This window comes from Vipera berus, assembly GCF_964194415.1.
Source record: "Vipera berus genome assembly, chromosome: 4".
Taxonomy (NCBI): domain Eukaryota; kingdom Metazoa; phylum Chordata; class Lepidosauria; order Squamata; family Viperidae; genus Vipera; species Vipera berus.
In genome coordinates this window covers 85,372,209-85,398,791 of record NC_138206.1, presented here as the reverse complement: position 1 = coordinate 85,398,791, position 26,583 = coordinate 85,372,209, and the positions used below count along the sequence as shown (strand labels likewise).

The following is a 26,583-nucleotide window of genomic DNA, read 5'->3' as shown; positions in this document are numbered from 1 at the left end:
GGCGCTGCTGTGCCCACTTTACCAGTGTCTTGCTGTTGAGCAACCACGCCAACCTACTTGTTAACCACACACCCAGGAATTTGATGCTGGTAACCATCTCCACAGGTGAAATCGACAATGATCTCTTTGGTTTTTCCAATGTTTAAAACTAGGCTGTTTTTCTTACACCAGTTCACCAAACCCTCAACTGCCTTGCAGTAAGTAACCTCACTGTCATCTTGAATAAGGCCCACTACTGTTGTATCATCCACATACTTCACAATATGATTGGTAGGAAACCTAGCACAGCAGTCATGGATCAACAGGGTGAACATCAGTGGACTTAGGACACAGCCCTGAGCTCAAGAAAATGGTATTAGAAATATACCTTGCACATACTGGGGCCTGTTAATAAGAAAATCAAGAATCCAGTTGCACAAAAGAGTGTTTAAGGCTAGAAGGCCTAGTTTGTCTACTAGATGTTGGGGAATGATTGTATTAAATGCCAAACTGAAGTTGACAAACAGCATTCGCACATGAGTATTTCTTTCCTCTAAGTTCTTCAAGGTCAGATGGAGAACAGAAAAAATAGCATCCTCTGTGGAGCGATTTGGTCGATAAGCAAACTGAAGTGAGTCAAATGCTGGCAGGAGGCTAGATACAATAATATCCTTTATCAGCCTCTCAAAGCATTTCATAATGATGGATGCCAGTGCAACCTGAGAGTAATAATGTCATTGTGGACTTTTTTGGCACTGGCAAAATGATGGCCATCTCAAAACACGATGGGACCACTGCCTGCTGCAATGAGAGATTGAAAATATCTGTAAGAACACAAGCCAGCTCATCAGAACCCACCCAGGGATATTATCTGGACCTGCTGCCTTCTGAATGTTAACTTTCCTCAGTGTTTTTTGGACAGAGGTGACATCGAAGTTAAGCACTTTTTCATCTAGATGGGGCACAGCTTTCCTAGCCGGGGTGCTATTTGATGCCCCAAATCTTCCAAAAAAATGTATTCAGCTCGATTAAGAAGTCTGTGTCGTCCTTACATCTTGATGGAGCCTCCTTATAATCTCTAATGGCCTGGATTCCTTGCCACATGCGCTTGGTGTTTGTTGGATCCTGAAAAAAGTTCTGAATTTTCTGACAATGGGCTTGCTTTGCACCTTTAATGCCACTTTTCAAATTAACTCTGGCTGTTCTAAGTGCCAGCATATCACCGGATTTAAAAGCTACATTCTGCTCTCAGCATCTTGTGGACCTCATAAGTCAGCCATGTTTTTTCATTTGCCCTCACAATAATGCTTTTAAGGACACAGACATCCTCTATGCACATTTGGATATATGCAGACACCATGGTGGCATACTCCTCTGTTATATATATTGTTATTTGTTACCACATTTTGTTGTGTTATGTTATCACAAGTTAAAGTTCAAGTGTATTATAACTTGTGAGGTAAATACTGACAGACTCAGGCGCTCGCGGCGGCCGGTTGACAGCTGACAGCTGTCAAAGGCTGCCGCCAGCCAATCGCGCATGTGCGGCGGCTGGCTGACAGCCGACAGCTGTCAAAGCTACCGGCTGAATCACGCATGTGCGGTGACTGGCGGCTCCAAGCTGTCAAAACCTGCCGGCAGCCGATTGGTCGCTGCAACGGCGGCGGGAGAACACGCCACCAGGATTGGGCGAAAAGTTTGACAGGTTCTGTATAAAAGGGGGATTCCTTCCCGCTGTCAGCTGTCCAGTATTTTCCTGAATAAACGCTTCACGAACCGAGCCTGCTGTCTCTCGTGATCATTGCACTCTCTACAATTCATCCTCCACATTTATATGTTGGTTATCAGTTGCTGCTTGTTTAAACATGTCCCAATCCGTGCACTCAAAGCAGTCTTGTAATGCTTCTATAGCTCTCTCTGCCCAAACCCTCACCTGTTTTACTGTAGGTTTCACTCTGACTAATAAAAGTTTATATGCTGGAATAAGCAGCACTAAGAGATGGTCAGAAGGGCCCAGGTGAGGGCAGGGGATAGTTTTGAATGTATTCTTGATGTTCGAATAAACAAGATACAGTGTATTCTCCCTTCTGGTTGCAAAAGGTGATCACATGATCCCAGGAGACTGCAACTGCCATAAATAAGAGTCAGTTGCCAAACATCTGAATTTTGATCATGTGACAGTGGGGATGCTGCAATGGTTATAGGTGTGAAAATCAGTCATAAGCCACTTTTTTCATTGCCATTGTAACTTCAAATGGTTGCTAAATGAACTCTTGTAAGTCGAGGACTACCTGTACAGACATCGCCTGTATTTTGGTTCCCTAATGATTGATCTGAAGAGAAAAAGAGGCTTAGCTTCCCAACTAATGGGAGAGAGGATAGTTTGTTACTGAAAAATGACATTACTTATCTCTTCTTCTTAAGGATCATATAGGAATTTGACCAGACAAAACTAATTTGTTGGGATTTTCTCCACATATATTTCATATTCTACACAACAGTTATTTGTCACCAAAAGTAATTCTCATTATATTGCTGGGAGAAGTAAAAAATTATTGTGAGTTTATTTATTTCAAGACAGTGAATTGGCTTGTATTGTGGTACTGTTTGAATTTGGAGTTGCAGGTTGGTTGTTGAATGTGATAATGCACTGTCTATGGAACCAAATGAAATGTTTAACAAAATGGTTCAATATCAAGTAGGGAAAAAGTCAAGGATAGGTAATTGTTCCTTCATTCATTAATATATTTACTAATAAATCCGTAAGGAACATTTATGGTGATGGTAGAGGTGTAAGATGCATGATGTACAAGTCCTTTTGTGTAGTAAAGCACCAAATTTTGCCCAAGAATATGAATGATCTGCAACAAATATTAAATTATATGATGCACTGAGGAGTATGCATCTGAAAATTAATTTGTTGTAATCAAATGGAATGAAGAACTGTAAATTATACCTCAATTATGAGAAACTAGTAGGGAACTGTTATGGGGCGTGGTCTGCTATGGGGAATAAATCTTCATTGAAAGATGTAAAAATGCCTATGAATAGGAGTGTTCTTTTACTGATTTTGTCACACAGAGGCAAGAGTTGGGTATGCCAGGAAAAATGTAAGTTTAATGCTGTGTAAATGAGTTATCTAAAAATTATGTGTGGCTAAGAAGACAAAAGTCAAGACGGAATGGGTGCTGAATGAATGTGGAAGGAATATAAAAGTGGCTGACCTATCTAATTCCCCCCAACCCCCCCAACCCCCCCACTGAAATGGTTTTGCTATCTATGAAGAATGAATAAGGATTAAATTGCAAATTCACAGAAGAGTGGATGTGTCCACAGGATGGAAAAAGATGAGAAAGTTAGTTTGGGAAGGAATTGCTAGAACCTGCTGATCTTTATACATGGAGTATGAGGATGGTGAGTATTGGAAGATCCCACTGTCTAGGAAATCTGTTGGTGAAATTAGAACTTTCTTCTCACTGTTACCTTTGAGGATTTATTTTAATATTTTAAAGCAGCAAATGCTTCTTTTTGTCATAGCGACCCATAGAAATGGTGACTGATTGCAAAATGGTGAGTGTGACTGTCTGATTTGAAACTCTACAGCTTTTTACATAAATGCAATGCTGTATTGCCTTTTTCAACCATTTATTTTCTTCTCTCACTATTATTTTTATTTCTTCTGTTTTATTAAATAAACATCTTTTTTAAAATAAAAACCCAGTTTTTTAAAAAAATCATGCCTTTGATCCAGTTTTGTACATTCTTGTAGATATTCCTACTCATGGAATACTGTGGTGGAGGAAGTAATCACAATTTGCTTTTCTTCACATAACTAGGATTAAATTTGATAAGGGAGAAGAGATTTCTACATGAAGTTTTCTATGGGCAAGACAGTTGCCATTTTAATAACAATAAATGTTTGTTTTATTTCTGAGTCCACTTCCAATGGTGGCCTTGACCTTTATGATTGTTAATTGGCTTGAGGGCTACTATATTTGAAGTCTCTCCAATCTTGACCTTATTTACCAGTTCTCTGAGTTCTTGACCTATAGGTCCTTACCCAGGTTTATTTGGGGGATTTCATCTCTATGGACACAAGCTTTGGAATGTCTTTCTAGACCAGAGGTGGGAAACAGTGTCCCTTTATGACTTGTGGACTTCACCTCACATGGCTGGCTCAGGAATTCTGGGAGTTGAAATCCACAAGTCATAAAAGGGCCATTGTTCCCCACTCCTGTTCTAGACCACTAGAATAAGCTTTAGCAACCACTAGGAAGATTTTGGAGCATCTTTCATTTACTTCTCCTCCCCCCCCCCAGCTTTCTATTTTAAATCTTACTGAAGTTTTATTCTGTTTATTTCAATATTTTGTATCATCATTTATATTATCAATTTTTACTTGATACAGGGTCAAATGAAGCCTCACATCAATTTTGGTCCACTTTTCTGATGATTTTATGCATTAGAATGGAATTGAGGTGCTCTGTGTAATGAAATGGGAAAAGAAAATATACACAGCTATTAAAAAAGAGGGCAGTATTGGTTCTGACTGGGTCAAGTTGGCTTTGGAACAAGGATTTCTCTCTTCACTCTCATCACCCAGCATTTTGTGATGTATTCATGTTTACATGTGAGCTAGTTTGAAATGTATATATCTGTGGTCCTTTAATAATTACAAACAGATTAACTGATTGACTAACAGATTATGAGGCTCAGAAAGACCATCCTAACTACAAAGCAACCATGCATATTGTGTAGCTATTAAAAGGCTTGTTTTTGACTCATTTTTTTATTGTTGTATTTTCCTGGTGCATGGTTAGCTTCATACAATCATAAGATATAATTGTATTCATTTGCAGTTGAGTCATTCCAATTAAGTCTGGTTCTGCTGTTGCAAGCCCCATTTTGAAGCTGATTTTTCTTTCAAATGCGGTGTGATAAATTCTGGCTGATTGGAGAGTTAAAAATAATATGGGAGGTCCTATAAAGCTGAAATCTGTCAACTATGTTCCATAAAGTATTCTTAAGTTGCACATCTTATTCTTATCAAATTACACATTTTGTTTTTCCTGCACGATTCCCTGTCACACAGCAGGATCTGCTATTATCATAAATGCCAGCCATGTGCACTTTAGCAAGCATTGCCATACCAAAAACTTTTAAAACAAGGGATAATGTGGAATTATAGCATTTATTCCTTAGAATGATATAGAACTGGGCACTTGAAATTGGAGTTTCTACTACAGCAAGTAGAACTTTGACTCACTGCAAATCACAGAAAATGGCCTTGATGGATAGGAGAAAGTGTCACTACCAGGCTACAGTCAGATAAAGGAAACCCTAATCTTGGGCAGAACTGTAACTCGAAAAAATGTCTCAGAAAAGACGCTGTGTAGTTCTCACAGGAGTAAAAGGAGGAAGGGGGGAAGCACAATCAGACTTGCAAGATTCTGTTACTATAGCAATTAAAATAAAACTCCTGATCTATATGGCATTGGTTTATTAATCTGGTTTAACCTGAGCCACCTTTCCTTCCCTCTCTCCTTTATTTAATGAATGCTGATGCCGCTTAAAAAAAATAATAATGTTCCTTTGCTTACAACATTATGTTGGAAAAAAGTTCTAAAAGAAAGTGAAATACTGTGGAAAGACCTACATAACTTATTAGCCACTAATCACCACAGCGACTATAAAGGACTAACTTTACCAGAAGTAGGGAGACGTTCATTTAGATTTAAAGGTTCTTGCATCTTATGGAACAAATCAGATGGATCCCACTGCTTTAACTTCCATTTTCCTTGCCTAAGCCTCTTTCCCCTTCTAGTTTCATAAATATGATTGTAACAGGAAGGATTATTTAAAAAGTGATAAAATATGACAGTGTTCCCCATGAATAAAGAATAAGAATGATTTTCTGAAGCACAGTCTAGGTATCATTGATCTCAGCTGCAATCATTTTTTCTAACGACTTAGGGTTTAATAATAAAATCATTTCACATACCCAGAAAACTATCTTATAACTTTAAGAAGAATGGTGTTCTATGAATATGGGACAATTGTTCAATGTAGACATGCTGTTAACATTCAGATTTTACCCACTTCTCAAAAAGATCAAAGCATTTGAATTGCTTTTATGGACTATGGTGGGACACATCTCTTTGACATGTGAGGTCTGGATGTTAAAGGAAGTTTTAGTTCAGAACCACCAATGTGAATTTGTTCTAGGCAGCTACTGAAAACTAGCACAAACTCCAGAGCACCAAAATAATCTAGTTTTGGCTGCCTTTGATGCTAGGATATTGCAATCTGATTCAAATTTTTCTTCTGAAGTGTCTTAACTGGAATGCATATTGAATGTTTAAGGTTCTGTAGAGGTGCTATGTAATTACTAATTGAGATCAAAGGGAAAGCATCACAGGCAGACTTTTCAGCTTGTTGCAATCCAGAAATAAGATACAGGAACAAAGATAACTACAAACTATTATACTTACTGCATTTTTGTAGAAAAAATACAACACCATGTTGGCAAGTCGGGAGTAGCACCAGTGGCCGTGCACAAGAAGGAGTTTCTCTAAATATCGGAATTTTGGAACTGCAAAGTCACTCGCCATCACAGCCTTCAATGCAAGAACAATTAAAAGTGACATTATTTATGATGTTTTTTAAACTATAGAAATTACATATTAAAATGTAGATGGCACAGTTATAAATCCACTTATATCACTGGTGTACAAATGATAGTGTTTATAAAAAGAGAAAATGTCATTTAACTTGCTTATTAATGTTGTCTACAAAAGAAGGCTCATTCATTCATAAGTGGGTATTTTTATTAGGGCTGCACATGTTTAAAATGATATGGAAGAAATATGTTGGACCTTGTTCCAGTCTATTTCCTCTCTACAAAGCAAAAATAGTAGCCTGTTTTTAGCTTTTATGTGAGGAAAAAAAGTACAGCTGCTTTAAGAGTATGAACAGACTTCTTAAAGAATAACATGTCTTTTTAAGATTGTGACTTCTGTATAAACTTTCACTATTTATTCCTATTAAGTATCAGCCATCTCAGCTTTAGTTTTTGTCCTACGTAGATCCTCTGTGAGTGAGATAGTCAGTTTCCTAATTTGATAAGTAAGTAAGTAAGTAAGTAAGTAAGTAAGTAAGTAAGTAAGTAAGTAAGTAAGCAAGTAAGCAAGTAATAAATAATGAAGTTTTTTTCTGAAAAATGTCAAACAATTCTTTGGCATTTCTATTAAATTAATCAAGTGCATTTCCCCCTATAAATCTATTTCAGATCTTTAAGGGGGAGAGAGAGAGAGAGAGAGAGAGAGAGAGAGAGAGAGAGAGAGAGAGAGAGAGAGAGAGAGAGAGGGTATTTGAATGCAAATTTACCAATTCTTTTTTTTCTCATAACTATGAAAGCAATAAATTGTAGTCTGAGTGACAGTGACTTGTTAAAAAGAACTTTTATGGATGTCAAGACAATGTGTATGCCTGGACCAAAAAGTTCCATTTAGCTTATGGGTAAATTTTAGATTGTTATTATTATTAATAGTTTATTATAGCGGGATTTTTATTAGTTTTAATTATATGGTATTATTATTATTTTTAGTATTAGTATTGTTTAATAACTTGGATATTAATTTGTTTATGTTTTTATTATTATTATGTTCACTTTTATTTTGTTTGTATTTACGTTAAAGGGGAGTTAAAGCGCATTATGAACTTGGTTATTTATATAGTTGGTTAATGTTAGTTAGATTATGATTATTATATTTGTAACCCTGTTTCCAGCTTTGGGAAGTGGGGGAGGGAGAGGGTTTTTTTTGGGTGGGTTGGTTTTGGGGATTATATTGTAATTTTTACAAAAGTTTTTAATAATAAAAAAAGACAATGTGTCCCTGAAAGTGAGGAGAGTTTTGAGAAGACTTCTTTGAGATTCTCATATATAAGACATTCATATATTTAAAGAAATATTGCAAGAGAGTATTTCTTAGGATGCAATTCTCCAGTCAAAAAAAGAATATCAATGGGTTTTAATTTCCAAATGTAAAAATTCAATTCATTAATATAAAAAATGGACTATTTAAGGGGATAAAATAGCAGAATATATAAAAAACAGCCTAAAAAGCATGTCAAGATTGGTCAACTAAATATTCTGACCTAAAGAAATTTAGGGAGTTCAATCTCTATGGCTGAAGCTCATTTCACACTAGATTTTTGCTATTTTACATTTACACATGAGACTGTAATGTGTGAATGTGAAAACAAGACTTGTTTACCCATTTCTGGATGTCATGGGCTAAAAATGATAAAACTGAATAGCTCTAACTTTCCCAAATTATAGAATATAAAAAACAGCCCATATGGATTAGAGCTGTGATCAATCTATTCCAGTATTCTGGATCAAGTTGATGCATTCAGGAGTGTCAAAGAGAGTCTGTTCCAGTCAGAAAGACAGGTCAAGAAGAGGACCAATTTAGAGTTGTTACAAGAGGGCAAGGTCCAACCCTTCTTGAATCCCATTGAACCTTATCTAGTCTTTATCAGCAGCAAATTGCCAATCTGAGAAGATTGCTGTGAAATAGGCCATCTACTACTAACAGTTTCATCTTCCATTAATCTTTCCTATCCCCTTGTGGAATCTGTCCCTTATGGAATGAGAAAATCTGAGTATGTATGTATAGAGCTTGTCTTGTGATACCATGATCCAAATTTTGTCATTTGAGCATAATTACGGATATCTATGGTCATATATCATGTGCTGTTTAGATTTTTTCTTAGCTATACAAATTAGTATTTCTTTTCCAGTTCTGTTGAGAGATACTTTTACAAGAACCTAGAAAGGAATCTGGAGTTAAAGAAGAGAAATTTTTCAATGTGCAAAAGCTCTCTTATTAGATAGATGAATGTAACTGATCGTACAAAGGTAAGGTAAAGGTTCCTCCGCACATGCGTGCTAGTCACTTCCAACTCTAAGGGCTGGTGCTCATCTCCGTTTCAAAGCTGAAGAGCCAGCGCTTGTCCGAGGACGTCTCCGTGGTCATGTGACCGGCATGACTAGACGCCAAAGGCGCACGGAACGCTGTTACCTTCCCACCATAGTGGTCCCTATTTTTCTACTTGCATTTTTACGTGCTTTTGAACTGCTAGGTTGGCAGAAGCTGGGATGAGTAACAGGCGCTTACTCTGTTACGTGGCACTCGGGATTCGACCTGCCAAACTGCCGACCATCTGATCGACAAGCTCAGTGTCCTAACCCACTGAACCACCGCGTCCCTTGATTGTACAAAAGAGATTGCTAAAAAACAGATTACTAGATAAATTAGTAAATTACTTTAATTTACCAAGTCTGTCTGATCAGTCATGAAGCAGAATGTAAGACCTCTGAAACTTGCAGTGTCTGCTTCAATCAGCCTATTGCAGCTAACAAACGAGATGAATACATTTAGACATAGAAAAACCTATGGACTTAACTCTACCCTGCACTTGTCAGTAAACATAAATTACCTGCATGCCTTCTGGACCAGAAATCCCCACACCAATATCAGCCACTTGGATCATACTGACGTCATTAGCCCCATCACCTGGTAACAAATGGAAAACATTATTTGTCATTAACTGAAGAAGTGATTATTAAGGACAGGTAACAGTACAAAGGACAATCAAGAGAACTGTGAGTGGGATAAGCTATTCATGAATGAAATGTCTGCATTTAGACTAACTATAATTTGAAAGTCTAATCTGTCCCATTTATAAAGATGGGATTCAAGCCAAGTTAAATCATCTGAAAACAATTTATAGTCATTAAATGACATATAAAATACAGTTTGCACTTGTTCTTCATAGCAAAATTGTCATCCATTCAAAAGAGAGAATGAATGAACCAACACCCCAAAAAGTAAATTTCTTGGAAAACTTATTTGCATAAAGTGGGCAATTAGAAGTATTGTATGAAAAATGACTATTATATATTGCTGATAAGAAAGGTGATGCTGAATATTGCATGTTTAGTTGGGATTTACTTTGAAGAAGTAGCAAGTTTAATTCTGGGAACAAAACAAGCAGAACAGGATGCAGATAAACTGTTTTTGTTTATATGTGTGCTTACAATTAATGTTGTATTCAATTAGTGTTAGAGAAAATGGATGCTGCTCATGATGTACCTCATGCCTACAACTGTGTCCAGTAATGCTGAAGTCTAATTTCTAAGGCACAGGACTTTTAGGGTCATTCAGAACCCATATAAGCTGCCTCAGGATTCACTGGAAATAGATTGTCAGATCAGCTGTTCTGTCCTTTCTTCTTGTTCTAAAATGCTGGTTATGACATTTATAGTATTGTGTTATAAAACAGTGTATATCTGCTAAACATCTTAAGCTTTATTTGTTTATCATCATGGGAAAAGATGCATTTGATTTAAGGTGTTCTTGACAGATACCATGCACATACTCAAATGTGCTATGAACCACATCTTGCTTTCTGAACCCAGATCTCTGCAGAGCTCTAAACTCTATACCCCTCCCCCAAAGAATTTTTCCATGGGGAAATGGCAGAAAAACAATTTCCCTATCTTTCTTTTTATTTGGAAAGGTCGTATTTGAAAGAGTGTTATTTTCATTCAGATATCAATTTCTATTATTTTCAGATCCCTGCTTATAAAATGAAAGTGCAGTTTTTATTAATGGGTGTTGCTAATGGCTGTTATTGTATATTTGCTACAAAGATTACAGGGGGAAAAATCCAGGATATGATATATTTCACTTTAGTAATCCTTATTCTTAGGAATTTTAGTCTAACATATTTAGAAGTATCATGGTGGGAAGGCTGAATTAGATGACAATTATATATGGGGAAAGGGAAATCATTTAAAAATGCTCAGGGCTATACTATACACAGAGATTCCTGCTTCCTTTTCAGATAACAGCCCATATGTACCTAATAACACTTTTCCACTTTTGCCAACAAAAACAATGTCAAAACCAAACATGATTATCCACACTTAGAATGGTTCCATTGAAACTGATGAGACAATATAGTCCGGATTGACAATGTCTATTTTACTGTAAATCCAAATAAATCTGAATATAATTCATTACTTTCCCTTGAGATTTAACAAGGAAAGTCTGCCTTGTTAGAACAAATTGGGTACTGGGTATACCAAGCATAAGTATATACCATGTACATGCTTAATATAAACTTGTTTTTTTCAATTCCCAAAGTAAGCCTACAGCTGAGGATTATGTGTTCTGAACACAGAACTGGAATGATAAAATAGCAGATGCACTCATTGAAATGCAATGTTTTGAATTTTTCATCTACTTGGTTAGTTACAAAGGTATACAAACAGTAATCTGCATGACATGAGATGCTACAGTTAGAAATCTACAAAGACTCCGAGGTTCCAATGCAAAACACTTAGAAACTAAGATGAAGGAGTAAGAAGTTGACCATCTATTAAAGTTAAGCATCCATTCCCTTTCTTTGCTATCCACAAATAGGAAGAGGGAGGGAGAGAGGGAGGGAGAGGAGAGGAAAGCAAAGAGAACAGCAACCCAGTTCCCATTTTACTCCAGTGTTTTTATTGCACATGGAAAGTCTTTTGTCTCTACCTGCATTGGAAGGAGGGAAGGAGTTTAGTTCAGGTCTTAAAGTCCCTTCCTCACAACCAAGCTGCATTACAGTAATAGTCTGATAACTAACAATGTCTGGATTTAGCCTGGACATTGATTTCTTTAGCTAATGTTGAACTGGGAATGAAGCTTACATAACTATTATCTTTGCACAAATTACATAGGCCTTCAAGATCCATCTAAGTTATATAATTTTTTTTCTCTTGACAGCCATTTCCAAGTACGTGGCGTTAGCTGGGAAATACAGCATAGAGCTAATTAGCTATGATAAAAGATTTCACCTTTCAGTTGTACATGGTATCTTCCATTGAAAGAGAAATAGAGCACCAGCTTTTATTATAAAAAAAACATTTTTATTATTTAAAAGCATAAAGCAGCAGATAAATAAACTGTTGCTGATTAGGTTTGAGGCTTCAACATCTCTTGCTCTCATAAGTATCTGGTTTCTTCCTTCTGTAACTGCTTTCTACTGCTAATACAGATCCTGGGTAGTTAGCAAATTAGCAAGCCCATACCTTCCATGACACTATGACATCTGCCACAGAAGTATAATACCAAAGGTTAATTTATATGAAGAGAAATGAGGATATTCACACCTCTAACCATTAAACCATGGTGGTATCAGAACAAATCAGTCAATAGCTATAGAGGATTAAAATAGGGTAGTCCTATGCAATTTAATTTATTTAATTTCACATATCTGTTATCATTTGATAACGGTCATTTCCCCTCACAATTCAGAATTATGTGTTTCTCCGTCATCTTTTCCCTATCCCTTGCCCATAGTAAACACACAATTTTTTCATGTTTTGCACATTTAAAATGGCTTTGAAATATAATTACATTTAAACTTCGGAATTCACATTAAAAAACCTCAGACCTACTGTAATGTATTGGGCTTGCTTGTTAACAGGTAGTAACGGCTGGTAGGCTGCTGGAGCAAGGAGCTAGCTAACGGCTCCCAGCATCTCATACAACCCGTCTCCAGTGCTGCCATTGGTTGCCCCTAGGTGGCAATAGGTTGCTTCAAACCTATTGGCCGCCGCCTAGGGGCCAGGGTATAAATTGCTGCATCTGCAGCCCTGTTCTCTAGTTCAGATCCTGCAAGCAATAAACCATGATCTTTGCTGAACTCACTTGCCTCGTCTTCATTCCTGTGCAACAAACTCAGTACACAACACTGGCGACGAGGATGGGATCCTGCTTCTCCGTCGAAGCTGAAAGTCACTAGGGGAGAGGCAGCGTTCGCCTGGCTGGAAAAGCAAATCCCCCCCCATGGTCGGCTAGCTAAGCCACGCTAGCAACCACGCGCTCAGAGAAACAGTCCCTGGGCAATGGAGAGGCAGGATTCGAAGACGCTGAGATCCAGCCGCGAAGACCAGCAGAATGCCCAAAATTGGAAGGCTGCGAGAATTCGACATCAAGCAACCAGAAGGATGGCCATCGTACCTGTCCCAGGTCGAGAACTACCTTTGGGCGAACCAGGTTGCAGAGGATGGACTGAAGGCCACCACGCTGCTCTGTATGTGCGGCCCAGCGATGTTCAATCTGGCCGAAAACCTTTTTGCGCCCACACCGTTGCAATCTGTCTCCTACACCTAACTGGAGAAGAAGCTCACAGAACATTTCCAACCAAAGATGTCGGTGATTGCATGGTGCTACGCCTTCGAACAACGAATACAGCAGCCGGGAGAGACCGCATCCGAGTACATTGCGGCCTTGAGGCAGGCCACACGCCTCTGTCAATTTTCAGACATCGAAGAGCGACTTTGAGACTGGCTTGTCTGCAGCCTCCGCAACCGAGAGCTGCAGCAGAGACTTTTTGCCAGAGAGGTCCTGTCATTCGCAGATGCCCAGAATGAAGTCATGGCAGACGAAGCTGCCAGTGGAGCCGTCTGAACGATCCGGCCCTCCAAAACGATGCAATGTGAAGAAGCCATCCACCACAAGGATGCAGAACTCACCGAGGACTCAGAAGAAGACGCCAAAGTTGACAAGTTGCACAGACAACCCAACCAGCAGCTCCTCAGCAGCAAGAAGCAAGAGACTACTCACAAGGCAGACCTTTTGCCTAGATGTCCAGGTTGTGGTGGCTGCCAACAACACTCGGACTGCAGGTTCTGGACAGCCACGTCCCGGGCCTGCGGAAAAACTGGCCACATCGCATCAGTTTGCAGAGGTCACCAGAGGGACTGGCCATCGAATCGTCAGTTGGAAGATCCGACCAGGAGAGGTACTGGGGACAAGGGCTGTTCCGCATGGGGATTTGCTCAAGCTGTAGAAGTGTCTGCCGTACCGGGGCCCGACGCCCCCTTAAACCCAAGTATAGACTTCAGGTGGAGCTGCAAGAGGTCCCCTGTAAGATGGAGCTGGACACAGGCTCCGCCATTTCCATTATTTCTCTGGACAGATTTAATTTTGTGTGCAGTCGCAGTAGAAGATGGGCCAAGCTGAGGCCATCCGACATACTTTTAATAGATTTTCAGAACACAAAGTTCGCAGTCAAGGGTGAAGCTACCTGGGCTGTTAAATTTAAGGGGTTTTCAGGGCACCTGGATATTGTCATAGTAGGGGGCCAGATAACAAGCCTAATTGGGCTCGATAGGTTTAATGCACTAGGTATCCAAGTAACTGGAGTCGACCGGACACAGGTCGCGAGTCTAGCGTCAGGTTGCGAGGACTTCGCAGACATATTTGATTCAGCCCTAGGAACTTACACGGCCCCGCCAATAGCATTCAAACTAGACCCAAACATGGTTTCTGTCAAGATAAAGCCTCGCAGGGTCCCCTTTGCCCTCAAGCACAAAATAGACACAGAACTAGACAAGCTTATGGAACAGGGTGTTTTGCAACCAGTAGACGGTGGGGAGTGGGAAACTCCTATTGTAACACCACTTAAAGCCAACGGGGAAGTCAGAATATGTGCAGATTATAAATGCACAATTAACCGGGCCCTTAAACAGCACGAATACCCAGTCCCCGTGGTGAGCCACGTCCTGGCATCTTTGCAGGGTGGCTCCACTTTTGCGAAATTAGATTTGGTGCAGGCCTATCAGCAACTACCTGTTGATGAGGCCATGGCCACAGCACAGACAATTGTGATCCACAGGGGGGCTTTCAGAGTAAAGCACTTGCAATTTGGAGTCAGTGTAGCTCCGGGCATTTTTCAGGGCATCATGGAATGCACACTCAAGGGCATTCCAAGGATTTGTTCCTATTTTGATGACGTGCTTATTGCCGGAGAATCCACAGAGGTGCTAGCAAGGAGGCTCAGAGCAGTCCTGAAGAGGCTGCATGAAGCAGGCCTCAAACTAAAAAAGAGCAAATGCAGTATTGGGGTTCCCTCAACTGAATTTTTGGGGTTTCGCATTGATGCTAATGGCATCCACCCAGCTGAGTCCAAAGTGAAGGCCATTCAGATGGCACCTAGCCCTAAAACAAAAGGAGAGCTGCAAGCATTCTTGGGCCTCCTCAACTTCTACCACACGTTGCTTCCTAACAAGGCTGCAGTGGCAGAGCTGCTTCACAGGCTCTTAGATAAAAAAGCTTCTTGGAAGTGGACCAGCATTCACAAAAAATGTTTTCAGGACCTGAAGGCACTTCTGTTGGTCAGTCCCACTACCACTCATTTCAGGGAGTCTAAACCAGTCTGTTTAGCATGTGACGCATCTCCATACGGGGTGGGTGCAGTCTTGAGTCACTTAGAGAAAGATGGAACCCATGTTCCCATTACATTTTATTTGAGGACACTGTCCTCTGCTGAGCGTAACTACGCTCAAATTAACAAAGAGGCATTGGCCATGGTAGCTGGAGTTAAAAAATTCCATGACTACTTACATGGCAGGGACTTCACGGTCTTCACAGACCACAAACCGCTACTGGGGTTATTCACCACAGACAAATAGACACCCCATATATTATCCCCTAGAATGCTGAGATGGTCTATTTTTTTATCAGCATACATATTTAAGCTGATTCACAAACCTGGCAAAGAAATGGGCCATGCAGACGGCCTGAGTAGGCTTCCACTGCCACAAATTGAACCAGATCCGGCCCCAGCGGCCCACATATTGTCAATTCAGGACTTGCCAGAGTTTCCCCTCCACACAGGGGACATAGCTGCAGAAACAGCAGCTGATAAGACACTAAGTAGAGTGCTTTCTTGGGTGAATACAGGGTGGCTGGATAAAAGCCCAGGCCCTAAATTTCAGAGTTATTTTACTAGAAGACATGAGCTATCAGCTCACAAGGGTTGCATCCTATGGGGGAACAGGGTCATAGTCCCCATCTCACTAAGAGACAGGGTCTTACAATCACTGCATGAAGGTCATCCGGGTATTGTCCATATGAAAGCTTTAGGTAGAAGATACTTCTGGTGGCCAGGTTTAGACAAGGCCATTGAAGCCCAGGTGCATGGATGTTACACATGCCAACAATCAAGGCCTGAAATGCTGCACGCTTCAGTTCACAGGTGGGAGGAGAGTCACACTCCCTGGTCTAGAATTCACATAGACTTCGCTGGGCCCTTTCAGGGACAGCTCTTCCTTATAGTGGTCAACAGCCACTCTAAATGGCTTGAAGTAATTCCAGTTGCTAACATGACTACTGCTAGGACCATCCAGGTGCTTAGGAAACTCTTTGCCACACATGGGCTGCCAGACGTCATAATATTCGACAATGGAGCCCAATTTACAGCGGCAGAATTTCAGGCATTCCTGAGAGCAAACCTCATCAGGCATGCAACATCAGCCCCATTTCACCCTTCTTCTAATGGTCAAGCTGAACACATGGTCCGGACCACAAAAGAGTCACTGAAGCATATAGTGACTGGGGACTGGCATCACAGATTGGCAGATTTTTTACTTTGCCAGCATTCCACGCCCTGCACAGCTACAGGGAAAAGCCCAGCAGAGCTGCGCTGGGGAAGGTGACTGATCACGAAACTGGACAGGTTGCATCCAGATAGGGTGGCAGCAGAAGCTTCATGCCCAAAACCCCCGAGGGGGCTGCAAGTGGGCAATGGGGTGTGGGCCAGGAACTATGGGCATGGGAATTTGTGGGTGCCTGGAAAAATTACTAAAACGTCAGGCCCCATCTCTTACGAAGTGGGGCTGGAGGGCGGGTGAGTTGTTCGGCGCCATATTGATCAGCTTAGGAAGTGTTTCGCAGAACGGCCACAAAGCGAGGACTTCATCACAAGTCCTTACCAAGGTCCACAAACCGGCAGCCAAGCCGGCCCATGCATAGACTCTGAAGGCTCACACAGCCAAAGCAACGAGGAGTTGGCTGTAGAGGAGGAGAGCCCAGACGTGCAACATGGGTCCCCTGACGGAGAAGGCCAACCTGATAGCTACAGCCGCTGTGCTAACTCTGCTGAACAAACTGACTCTGGGGTGGGCCATCCTGGAAAGGCCAGCCAGAGAGCACCGAGCCACTCTGAATCACTTGAACTAAGAGACACTGGTCTACCCAGCCCAGCGGGCAAGCTGGTAGGCCAGGACATGCCTGGGTCCCCCAGGCGTTCCACAAGGCCACGCAGACCTCCTACTTATCTGCAAGATTTTGTTCTGAAATAATAAAGCTATAATGTTGTATGTACCCTTGTATTTAATGCTGACCTACAAGACTGTAATGGACAAGGGAGCTATAATCTTGTAAGTACTTATTTGTGCTGCTAAGTGGAATCTATTCATACCAGTGTTAAGTCCTTGTAAAGTGTATTGCTGTAATTACTTTCTATTGTTGCTATAATGTTGTTCGTTCTAAGGGGGGAGGGGTGTAATGTTTTGGGCTTGCTTGTTAACACCACGTGGTAACAGCTGGTAGGCTGCTGGAGCAGGGAGCTGGCTAACGGCTCCCAGCATCTAAGACAATCCATCTCCAGCGCTGCCATTGGTTGCCCCTAGGCGGCAATAGGTTGCTTCAAATGTATTGGCCGCCGCCTAGGGGCCAGGGTATAAATTGCTGCATCTGCAGCCCTGTTCTCTAGTTCAGATCCTGCAAGCAATAAACCATGATCTTTGCTGAACTTACTCACCTCATCTTCATTCCTGCGCAACGAACCCAGTACACAATACCTACTTCAGTGGAAAAACCTATATTAGATATTAATATCTTTTTACAAATACATTTAAAAATCTAATCATGTAGGGTAGCCACTTACATGACCTAAAGAACAAAATACAAACAATATAAACATAAGACATGAATATATTGGCTTGAATAAAAATCAGGGCTCATATCTGAATAAAAGGGAATGTTTACACTGATGCTTATGCAAACCAATGCTCATTAAGTCATGATACTTGCCTATGGCCAAAGTCATTGTCTTGAGTTTATCTCTGATCAGTTTGACAACCATCCCTTTTTGAATTGGAGTAGATCGGCAGCACAGCACAGAGCGACACTTTCTGGCTAATGAAAGAAATTTGTCTTCCAGGCCTTTGTCCAGAGCATAAGCCAGGGTCCTCCCATCAATGACTAAACCCAGGTTGTGCTGGCTCAGTGATGATGACACAGAGAAGGGGATAAACTCTCCTTTTGTTTTTTGAAGAAAGTTCTTTGTTGTTTCACTGTAAAATTTAGACTCTACACAATTCAAGTGTTGTTCCAGCATCGTAGCACACATTTCCTAGTTAGAAAAACAATAAAAACAATTAGGAAAGTAAAGCATACCAATAGCAATGATAGGATGGCTGACACACTGTTTTTAAAATTATGCTTTCATTTTGTTAAAGACATTGATGTGTTTATAAATTAGAATTAACTAACACAATTTCTGGCACAAAGAACAGCAGAACTATTCCTTTTTCTGTTAGTGGAAGTTCTTAAATAGTTTCACAAGTGATATGTAGTGTGTGTGCATGTGTGACAGACAGATAGAAGGATAGATAGAAGATTGACAAGATAATGGATGGAACATCATGATGCAAAATCTGCTCATTTCAACCACATATGCAATGATGACACAGCCATAAAAAACAGATGGGGCTTGCACTATGGGGTTCTGTCTGCTAAGTTCTCTAATTTTAACATTACTATCAAGGACAACTTTGTCATTCACCTCATGTTGGGGGGTGGGGAGTGCAGTATGTTTTTCAAATGTGGGTTTGTTATGGCCTGTTTCCTAGGTCTGAGAGAAACTGACTGGCCCAGGGTCACCCAGCTTCTGTTGTGCTTATGTACACAAAATACTTTAGGACTGCTTTTCCCAATCCTATGCCCTCCAAATGTGTTGAATAGCATGGCCATTAAATTGCTAAGTGAATTTGTGAAGAAATTTGATATGCTTGGAGGATACCAGATATGATGGCCACTTTAGCAGTTTTGTTTAAAATTAAAAAGAAAAAAGCAGTCTTTAGCACAATAATAGACAATGGCCACTCAGTTCACAGCTGTATAACACCAAATATATTGATTATATCTGAACTAAACCTGCCTACCCTATCAAACTAAACTATATTAATTAAACCTAGCCTACCAAACACATGTTACAGTCTAATGAATACTGGGCTAGTTTTCTCTTTTTTCTAAAGCAGACTAGGAAAAAAAGAATTATGTCAATTCTCTCTCTGATGTCATACAATATATATTTGATTATACAGCTTTAGCTGATTTGATGAGTCTAAGGATAACTGTTATGGTTCAGCTTCAGGCAACTTGAAGTAGATGAATAACTATAGAGAGCCACGGAAATAGCCTTGAAGGAATATTCAGAAGCCATTACAGAAAGAACAAGGGCAGAAGCATCCCTTAAGCCCTGAGAAAGGAGATGCTATTAGGAGGAAGCTCAGGTTGGCTCCTTCCTGACTCAGTGGGATATAAAGGGTGGGAAGGTAAAACACAAGCATAGTGGCAATACAGGTAGTTCTCGACTTATGACCACAATTGAGCCCAAAATTTCCATTGCTAAGCAAAACAATTGTTAAACAATTTTTGCCCCATTTTACAACTTTCTTGCCACAGTTGTTAAGTGAATCACTGCAGTTGTTAATTTAATAACATGGTTGTTAAATGAATCTGGCTTCCCGATTGACTTTGCTTGTCAGAACATTGCAAAAGGCCATCATATGGCCCTGGGACAGTGCAACTATCATAAATACATGCCAGTTGCCAAGCATCTGATTTTGATCATGTGACCACGGAGATGCTGCAATGGTTGTAAGTGTGAAAAACGGTCATAAGTCACTTTTTCAGTGCTGTTATAACATTTCATTAAATGAATGATTGTAAGTCAAGGACAACTTATATTCTGTTGGTTAAATCAATCTCAATAAATTGAGCTGTTTTTTTTCATCTGATCTATCTCACAGAGTTCACCATAACATTCTGTATATTGCTTATGGTTCACCAGATTAGAATTGCATGATAATGTACTATATGTCATCATACCACGGAATCAGCATTCAGAGTAATGATCTCTTCATCATGATCCAATAACTTGCAGGCATAAGCAATATTAATAGCAGTTTCTTGTTTATCTCCAGTTAGAACCCATATCTGAAGACCAGCCTTGCGCAGATTTGTGATGGTTTCTGGGACTCCATCCTGCAAACGATCTTCAATGCCAGTTGCACCTGGGACATAAGCAAAAGAAAATAGAAAACATGCTTCAAGCATATGGGTTAAAAAGAAAGACAAAGTGCCAGTTTCACAAATGGAAATAAGCCATTTAAAAGATCATTTAATTGTCACTGTTACTTACTGTAGACAAGGGAAATGATTTTTAGGATTGATAGATATAATGTAATCAGAAACATTTCATGCTAATAAGATCTTGCAGAAAAAGTGCTTTATAAGGCTTATAAAGCAAAAGACATTAGATGAAAACTTTGGAAACATTGTCTGGTAACACAAGTGGTTTACAGTGGAATCAATCACCTCAAAAGAAATTTGTGGGGGGAAAAAGGTCAATCAATCAATTCCAACTTCTCTCACACACACAAAAAGATCTTGCAAAGTTGGAATTAATTGATTGACCTTCCCCCCCCCCCAAAAAAAAACACAAAAAAAACCCTTTTTTGTTTCCCTGCACGCGGTGATGGAGGAACATGAAGGAGAAATGGGACGGAGCTGGAAGTCAGGTAAGCAAAGACATACAATTCCTGGGGGAAGTGAGGGCATCTTGGTGGTGGTGTGGCAAGCTCTCCAGCTCTGTAGCGGGAGAGAACTGCGACAGAGCTTCAAAGCAGGTGGCAAGATGCTGTTCCGCAGCTGCCCAGGCCTGCGGCACTTATGGTAAACACGACAGCATTCCGGCTCTGGTGGGGAAATGGCAGCTGGCCTAGGCTCTGATGGCAGGATGCCTGATTATTTCAGCACCCACCCTCCCCGAGCCTCTGGCACTCCACCTGCCACTTTCGTCCTAGGCTGCCTCCTTCCCGCTCACCTCTCATGTGGGCCCAGCCAGGCCACGAAGGCGGCCTGGCCACCCCCACCTCAGTGCCCTTCCCACTGCTGCCCAGCATGGCCACCCCAAGGCTGCAGGGGCTGGCCTGGCATGGGAACTGCTTTGGAAACAAACAGAAAAACCATTTTTTGCCCCACCCATTGTTTTCCGGTTGTTTTTCCCAGGGTTTCCCATCTCTAGTTAGGGTTGGGGGGGAGTGGGGGTGAGGGTTACTGTAGGCATGGGAGGCCCGGCTACAGCCTCACGTGATGTGGCAAACGGCTATGGCCAGGTGAAACCGGCTGTGGAAAAAGCTGGGTGGAGGTAAGAGACCGGTATACCATTGGTTAGTGGGGCATGTGGTTCAGATGGGGGAATCTGTCAAGCCTAATGGCAGTGGCATTGGCAGGTACAACATGCGATGTGGCAAACGGCCAGCCAAAACTTGCTGCAGAAAAGATAGGCAGTGTGAGAGGCAGTGGTAAGGTATACCATAGGTTAGCAGGGCATGTTAGGTTAGCTTCGCCTCGGCGCAGAGGCACTGGCAGCCTCTGTGCAGGCTCTTAAGTAGGGCTTACTTTTGGAGGAGGGCTTATATTAGGCCTAACCCTGAAAATCAAGCTCAGACTTATTTTTGTGGGAGGGCTTACTTTTGGGAAAACATGATAGTAAGTTCTCTTACCTTTATAAAGGCTGCTCTAGGCTTAGTTAAATTAAGATGGCTTAATTTAGGCATTGGCCTGGTTTCATTAAGTCAGCTGAGTTCACATCAAAGTTGCTATGTACTGTATTTCAAATGTCATTTTTCTTAAATGTTAGAAAGTTCTAATTGTTTGGTCCAACACAAGTACAGTAACAGCTCAACAAGAAATGATATTTTTAACTTGATTGAAATGGGAGAGGGCATGTAAGCGAATGATTAATGTCAAGATACCTAGCAGGTGAAGATTTGTCTCTATACGGCTGGCAGACTGGAACAGCAGCTCTTCACGGTTTTCAATAGAGGATTCTGCTTCAATGTGACTTTTTAACCAGCAAGAATAATCCTCATTGCTCAGCACCTTTTGGCAAAAGCAAAAGCAAAATGCAAACATTTACAGAATATATAGATATATACTGTAGATCTTAACCCAATCTAATGCAAATGCTATCAACCATCTCCTAGTTCTGTTGGATTGTGACCATAAATCCAACCCCCAGTAAAAAAAAAAGTACCCAGAAATATACACTTCAGGATGTTTTTCTGAATCAAATGCTTTCCGGATGTCTTGGATTTGATCTTCAAAAGTCCTTAAGCATTGGTCAAATCATCTGGGATGTTGGGCAACAGGGTGGGAAAATTTACATTAGGAAGGGGGGTGGGCTTACTTTTTTTGCAATGCACAATGTCCTCAAACCATCAGCAGCATACAAGTTAAGAAACCTTTGAGTTTTGCTTCGGATTTTCTTTTGATGCCTGTTTCGGGTGTCATCTGGAAATAACCAAACAACAGTCAAAAATAGTACTAATCCGGTAGTTTTAACGTGACTATTCTTTTCCCTTTGGTTTTCAGAATTGCTAACCCTAGTTATGAAGCTATGAAGCCCTAATTTTGTGTTGTTCAAAAGAATTATTTTAAGTACATGGCTTAGCTCTCTGAGATTTTCTATGACATTTTAACTATTTACCATTCAGCTGCTCAGTAGAATTGGGAGAACACTATATTTACCAGCCAGCCAGCCAGCCAGCCTGGTAGATAGACAGACAGAGGCTTATATACACTGTCAAAGCATAGACAGTGAAGATTTCATTAGTTGTGATTAATTGCAATAGCTGCCTTTTTGGAAATGTAATACTTATGTTGAGAGGCAGTTTAAAGACTCCAGGAGAGAAACTGAGAGATTGTGAGTTCTAGTCCCATCTTAGGAACAAAGCTAACTGACTGATTTTGAGCCAGTCACTCTTTCTCAGCCCTAGGAAAGAGGAAATGGGAAACCACTTTTGAAATCTTGCCAAGAATAAAGAAAGAACCTTTCCAGGTAATTGCTAGGAATGAGCCCTGACTTGACGGTACAGAAAAAAACCCCTTAATTATGTTATTTTCAATTTTTTAAAAAATATGGGTATTTTTTATCAAGCAAAAAAATAAAAATAAAAGCCATTTTAATAAACTTTTAAAAACACCATCTAGTATAACACTGAATAATGTAAAGGTCTATGCCAGCCCAAATATTAAATGTTGATATGATGAATGCATAGGGGGCCCAATAAATCTTTCAAAAACTCTTTCATGATAAGCTTTAATTATTGACCTGTTTTGCACCAGCTTCATGCTTCTTCCTTTGACATTTCATTAAATACTGCATACAGAAAATCTTTGAAGTAATTTTCTCCAGCTTTTCCAGAAATATTAAAATAATTATGGCAAGATATTTGTGCTGAAACAAACATCTGTCAAAAACCTTAAGATTAAATTTCATGCATATACCATGCAAATGTGTCAAAGGAAACAATCCAATCTGACTACCAAATCTAAAAAGCCATTTTTATTTCAGTGTCTTGTTTCATTAGCAGCACAAATTCTCACAGAATATATTTTATACATTAATAATAGTTGCAAATATTATTAATCATAACATTGCAAAAGATGCTATCATGTTTCCCACAGCGGCCTACAATTGTGAAAGCTGTAAAAACTAGACAGGAGAAAAATTGACTCATTCAAACTGTTGTGTTAGAGAAGGCTCCTGTGTATTCCACAGACAGCAAACACGAAAAACAAGCAAATACTGGAGCATATAAAACCAGATATATCGCTGGAAGGCAAAATCACAAAATTCTGCGTAACTAATTTTAGCCATGTCATGTGATCAGATTCTCTAATAAAGGCAGTTATGTGTGGAATGGCAGTAGTAGAAAAAAACACCCATACAAGACTGGAATATGTGAAGAGAATTGGTAGGGGTTGGCTGAAAGCTCTTCCCCCTCCCCAACTCCATCAGCACTATGGCTGGATAAGTCATTCTTATTTTTTTGTATATTTTACTCTAAAAATAGTTTTTACCTGATGAACAGGGCAGAAGGAGGTCCATGATTACAGAATCTGCTCCTTTAGTGTAAACATTTATTTCATTTGTAAGAGGATGTCTGACAACCACTGACATTCTTTTCCGGATGGAGTCAAAGCCCAGGATGTGTAGAACTTCAAAGGTGAGTCTTCCTAGGTGAGGTAGCTCGATTGATACCTGGTCAGGCAGCCTGCCAACTAAAGCACACTCATATGCCCTGGATGCATAGACAAGGGCAGCCTCATCAGGGCTCTCAGCTTCATAGCGCAGTTCTCCCTCTTCTGCCCCAGTTTCGGAGGTCCAGGTGGCTTGCTGGGAATTGTAACCATTGTTATTCATCTGGGAAGAGTTGGAGAACTTTTCTAGTTTTAATAAAGTGCACTCTGCAGACCCTGGGGAAAGAACACCTGAGCTAGCTCGTTGGCTTGATTTGCTGGCTGCCAGGCTTGAAGAGCTACTACTGTTTGATCCAGAGGTCAGTCGGCTGGGGGTGAATCTCCGAATAAAATCTTCAATTGTCTTTACTGGAGACTTCATTTCAAATCTGATTCTGACCTTCAAGGAAAAAAAACCCAATAAGTTGGATGAGGTATTTTTGGTTTTTTTTGTTTATGACCTGTTGGCTTTAAACAGTGGGCAGAAAAAATGAAAAACGATTCAGAGTTATAAAATATCAAGATTTAAAAGCAACATAACAATAGCTTGCCTATCCAATTTTGGGTTTATCTTCCTTCCTTTCTTAGTTGCTTTTGCACTGAATTAGACAGAAGCCTTAGTGATGAGAAATAAGCCAAACAGATGTGAAATAAGTAGCAATATAAAACCAAACCATATGTTCCCCTTCACATACATAGTAAGCCACAATTGCAATAATAAGGTTAGAATAAACTACTCTAATGCTGGTTTACTACTCGAAACAGCTATAATTTATTCAACCCCTGATGCTCACCCATCAAACAATACCAAACTATTTTATGTCAGATGTGAACCCAACCAACAGAGTGAATGTTTACAAATATTTTCTTCAGTTCAGAGAAGATGATTAACTGTTCATAACTGGGGAGCTGGAATAGAACAAAGATTGTTAATCTGTAGTAGCACATACTGATGTAGCTATGCACTGATATTCAATCAGAATTTTCAAATATAACCTTGTGTGTGAAAATAAATGGGGAATAACTTCTTGGTCTAACTTTGCTTCACTGGTTCACATTTAACAGATCAGAAGCTGAACCAGATCAATAAAAACAAAAGAAAACAAAAATTCTGTAATTGGTTATTCTTTCCCTAATATGTCCTTTGGAATTCATATTCTTGGGTCCAAATATATACTTACATTTCTAAAAACCTTCTTCTTGCAAAAGATTAATAAAACAAACACAGAACAATAATGAAGCAAGAGCTTTTATCAGGATGTATATGGGATAGAGGAACAATAGGGAATTCATAATTCTGTTTTGATTATAATAGAAAGATTAATTGCTCCCCACACCAGTCTTTCTGTATCTTTCCTTGCTCTATTTGTTTTGGATTTGTTTTGAGCCCTTCATGAGCTGTAGTTTTACATTCATAATAAAATCAATTTCAAATATAATATATCCCTCTCCTGTCTATATAAAATTCTCCTGATGTGGCCTGGAAAAACTTTTGCTTCAAATGTCTCTAGTTTTGAGTATTACAACTTAAAAAGAATATCAACAAAATGAAATGTATTCAGAAGAGGGTAATTAATATGATTGTTGCTAGGAACAGAATTCTAAAAGGAAGAATGAAGGAGCTGAGGCAATATGGAAGCTCTCGTCAAAGAACCAGTGTAGATAATTTCTTTTCTATTGTTCCAGCACTTAGGAATTGAATCTATGTGTTTAAAAATGTAAAAAAAAATTCAGAAAAGTTTTCCTAACATTCAGTCTAAGAATGCAAGCTGCTTGACAGTGGAACAAATTTTCTCTGGAGATAGGTATTCCTTCGGGTTCACTGAGGATTTTAATTAGAGGTTGTATGATTATCTTTATGGCTTGTAAGCCACCCATAGTTGCCTTATCAGTGAGAGGGGTGAAATATACATTAATTAATTAAATACATTTAATAATAAATCTATCAAGATGGTGGTAGTTTGAGATTTTCTGCATTCACAGCATGCCATGTGAAAATTCTCCCACAGAGAAAAACAGAATAGCAAATACTCTTGAAAAAAAGTTACAAAGAAACTGGTTCTCCTGTGCAAAAAAAATAGGTGGGCCAGGCAGTTTGTTATATAGGGCAGGAAAGAGAAAAAAAGTAATGATAAAAATATATTTTTTTCTATGTATCAGACTTGCTCTTGAAACACAGCATATTTTTAATATGGCTTATTCATTTTTCTTCAATAGCGGTTAATTATCAGAACTTCTTGTGAACTTGTCTAATTGGCTCCAGTTCTGCCTGTTGGGTGACGGTTGATAGACTGAATTCAATGCTTGAAATCCTTTTAACTTGTATAATTCTAACTTAAGTTGTTGCAATCAGATTTAATGAGGTGAACAATCTTTTTTGAATGCA

The 26,583-nt window shown here is 39.8% G+C and overlaps 1 protein-coding gene across 3 annotated transcripts in view; it reads right to left on the bottom strand.

Annotated features, from left to right (window-relative positions):
- Window positions 1–26,583, bottom strand: part of ATP10A (ATPase phospholipid transporting 10A (putative)) — a 190,174-nt gene that overhangs the window by 20,142 nt on the left and 143,449 nt on the right. For all 3 annotated transcript variants that reach the window (XM_081327207.1, XM_081327208.1, XM_081327209.1), the window contains 7 exons: window positions 24,039–24,597; window positions 22,363–22,466; window positions 21,929–22,055; window positions 19,998–20,182; window positions 17,916–18,237; window positions 9,484–9,560; window positions 6,471–6,596 (listed from right to left, as the gene is read on the bottom strand). In XM_081327207.1, the coding sequence (XP_081183333.1) occupies window positions 6,471–6,596; window positions 9,484–9,560; window positions 17,916–18,237; window positions 19,998–20,182; window positions 21,929–22,055; window positions 22,363–22,466; window positions 24,039–24,597 (1,500 nt within the window). The remainder of the gene's footprint in view (window positions 1–6,470; window positions 6,597–9,483; window positions 9,561–17,915; window positions 18,238–19,997; window positions 20,183–21,928; window positions 22,056–22,362; window positions 22,467–24,038; window positions 24,598–26,583) is intronic.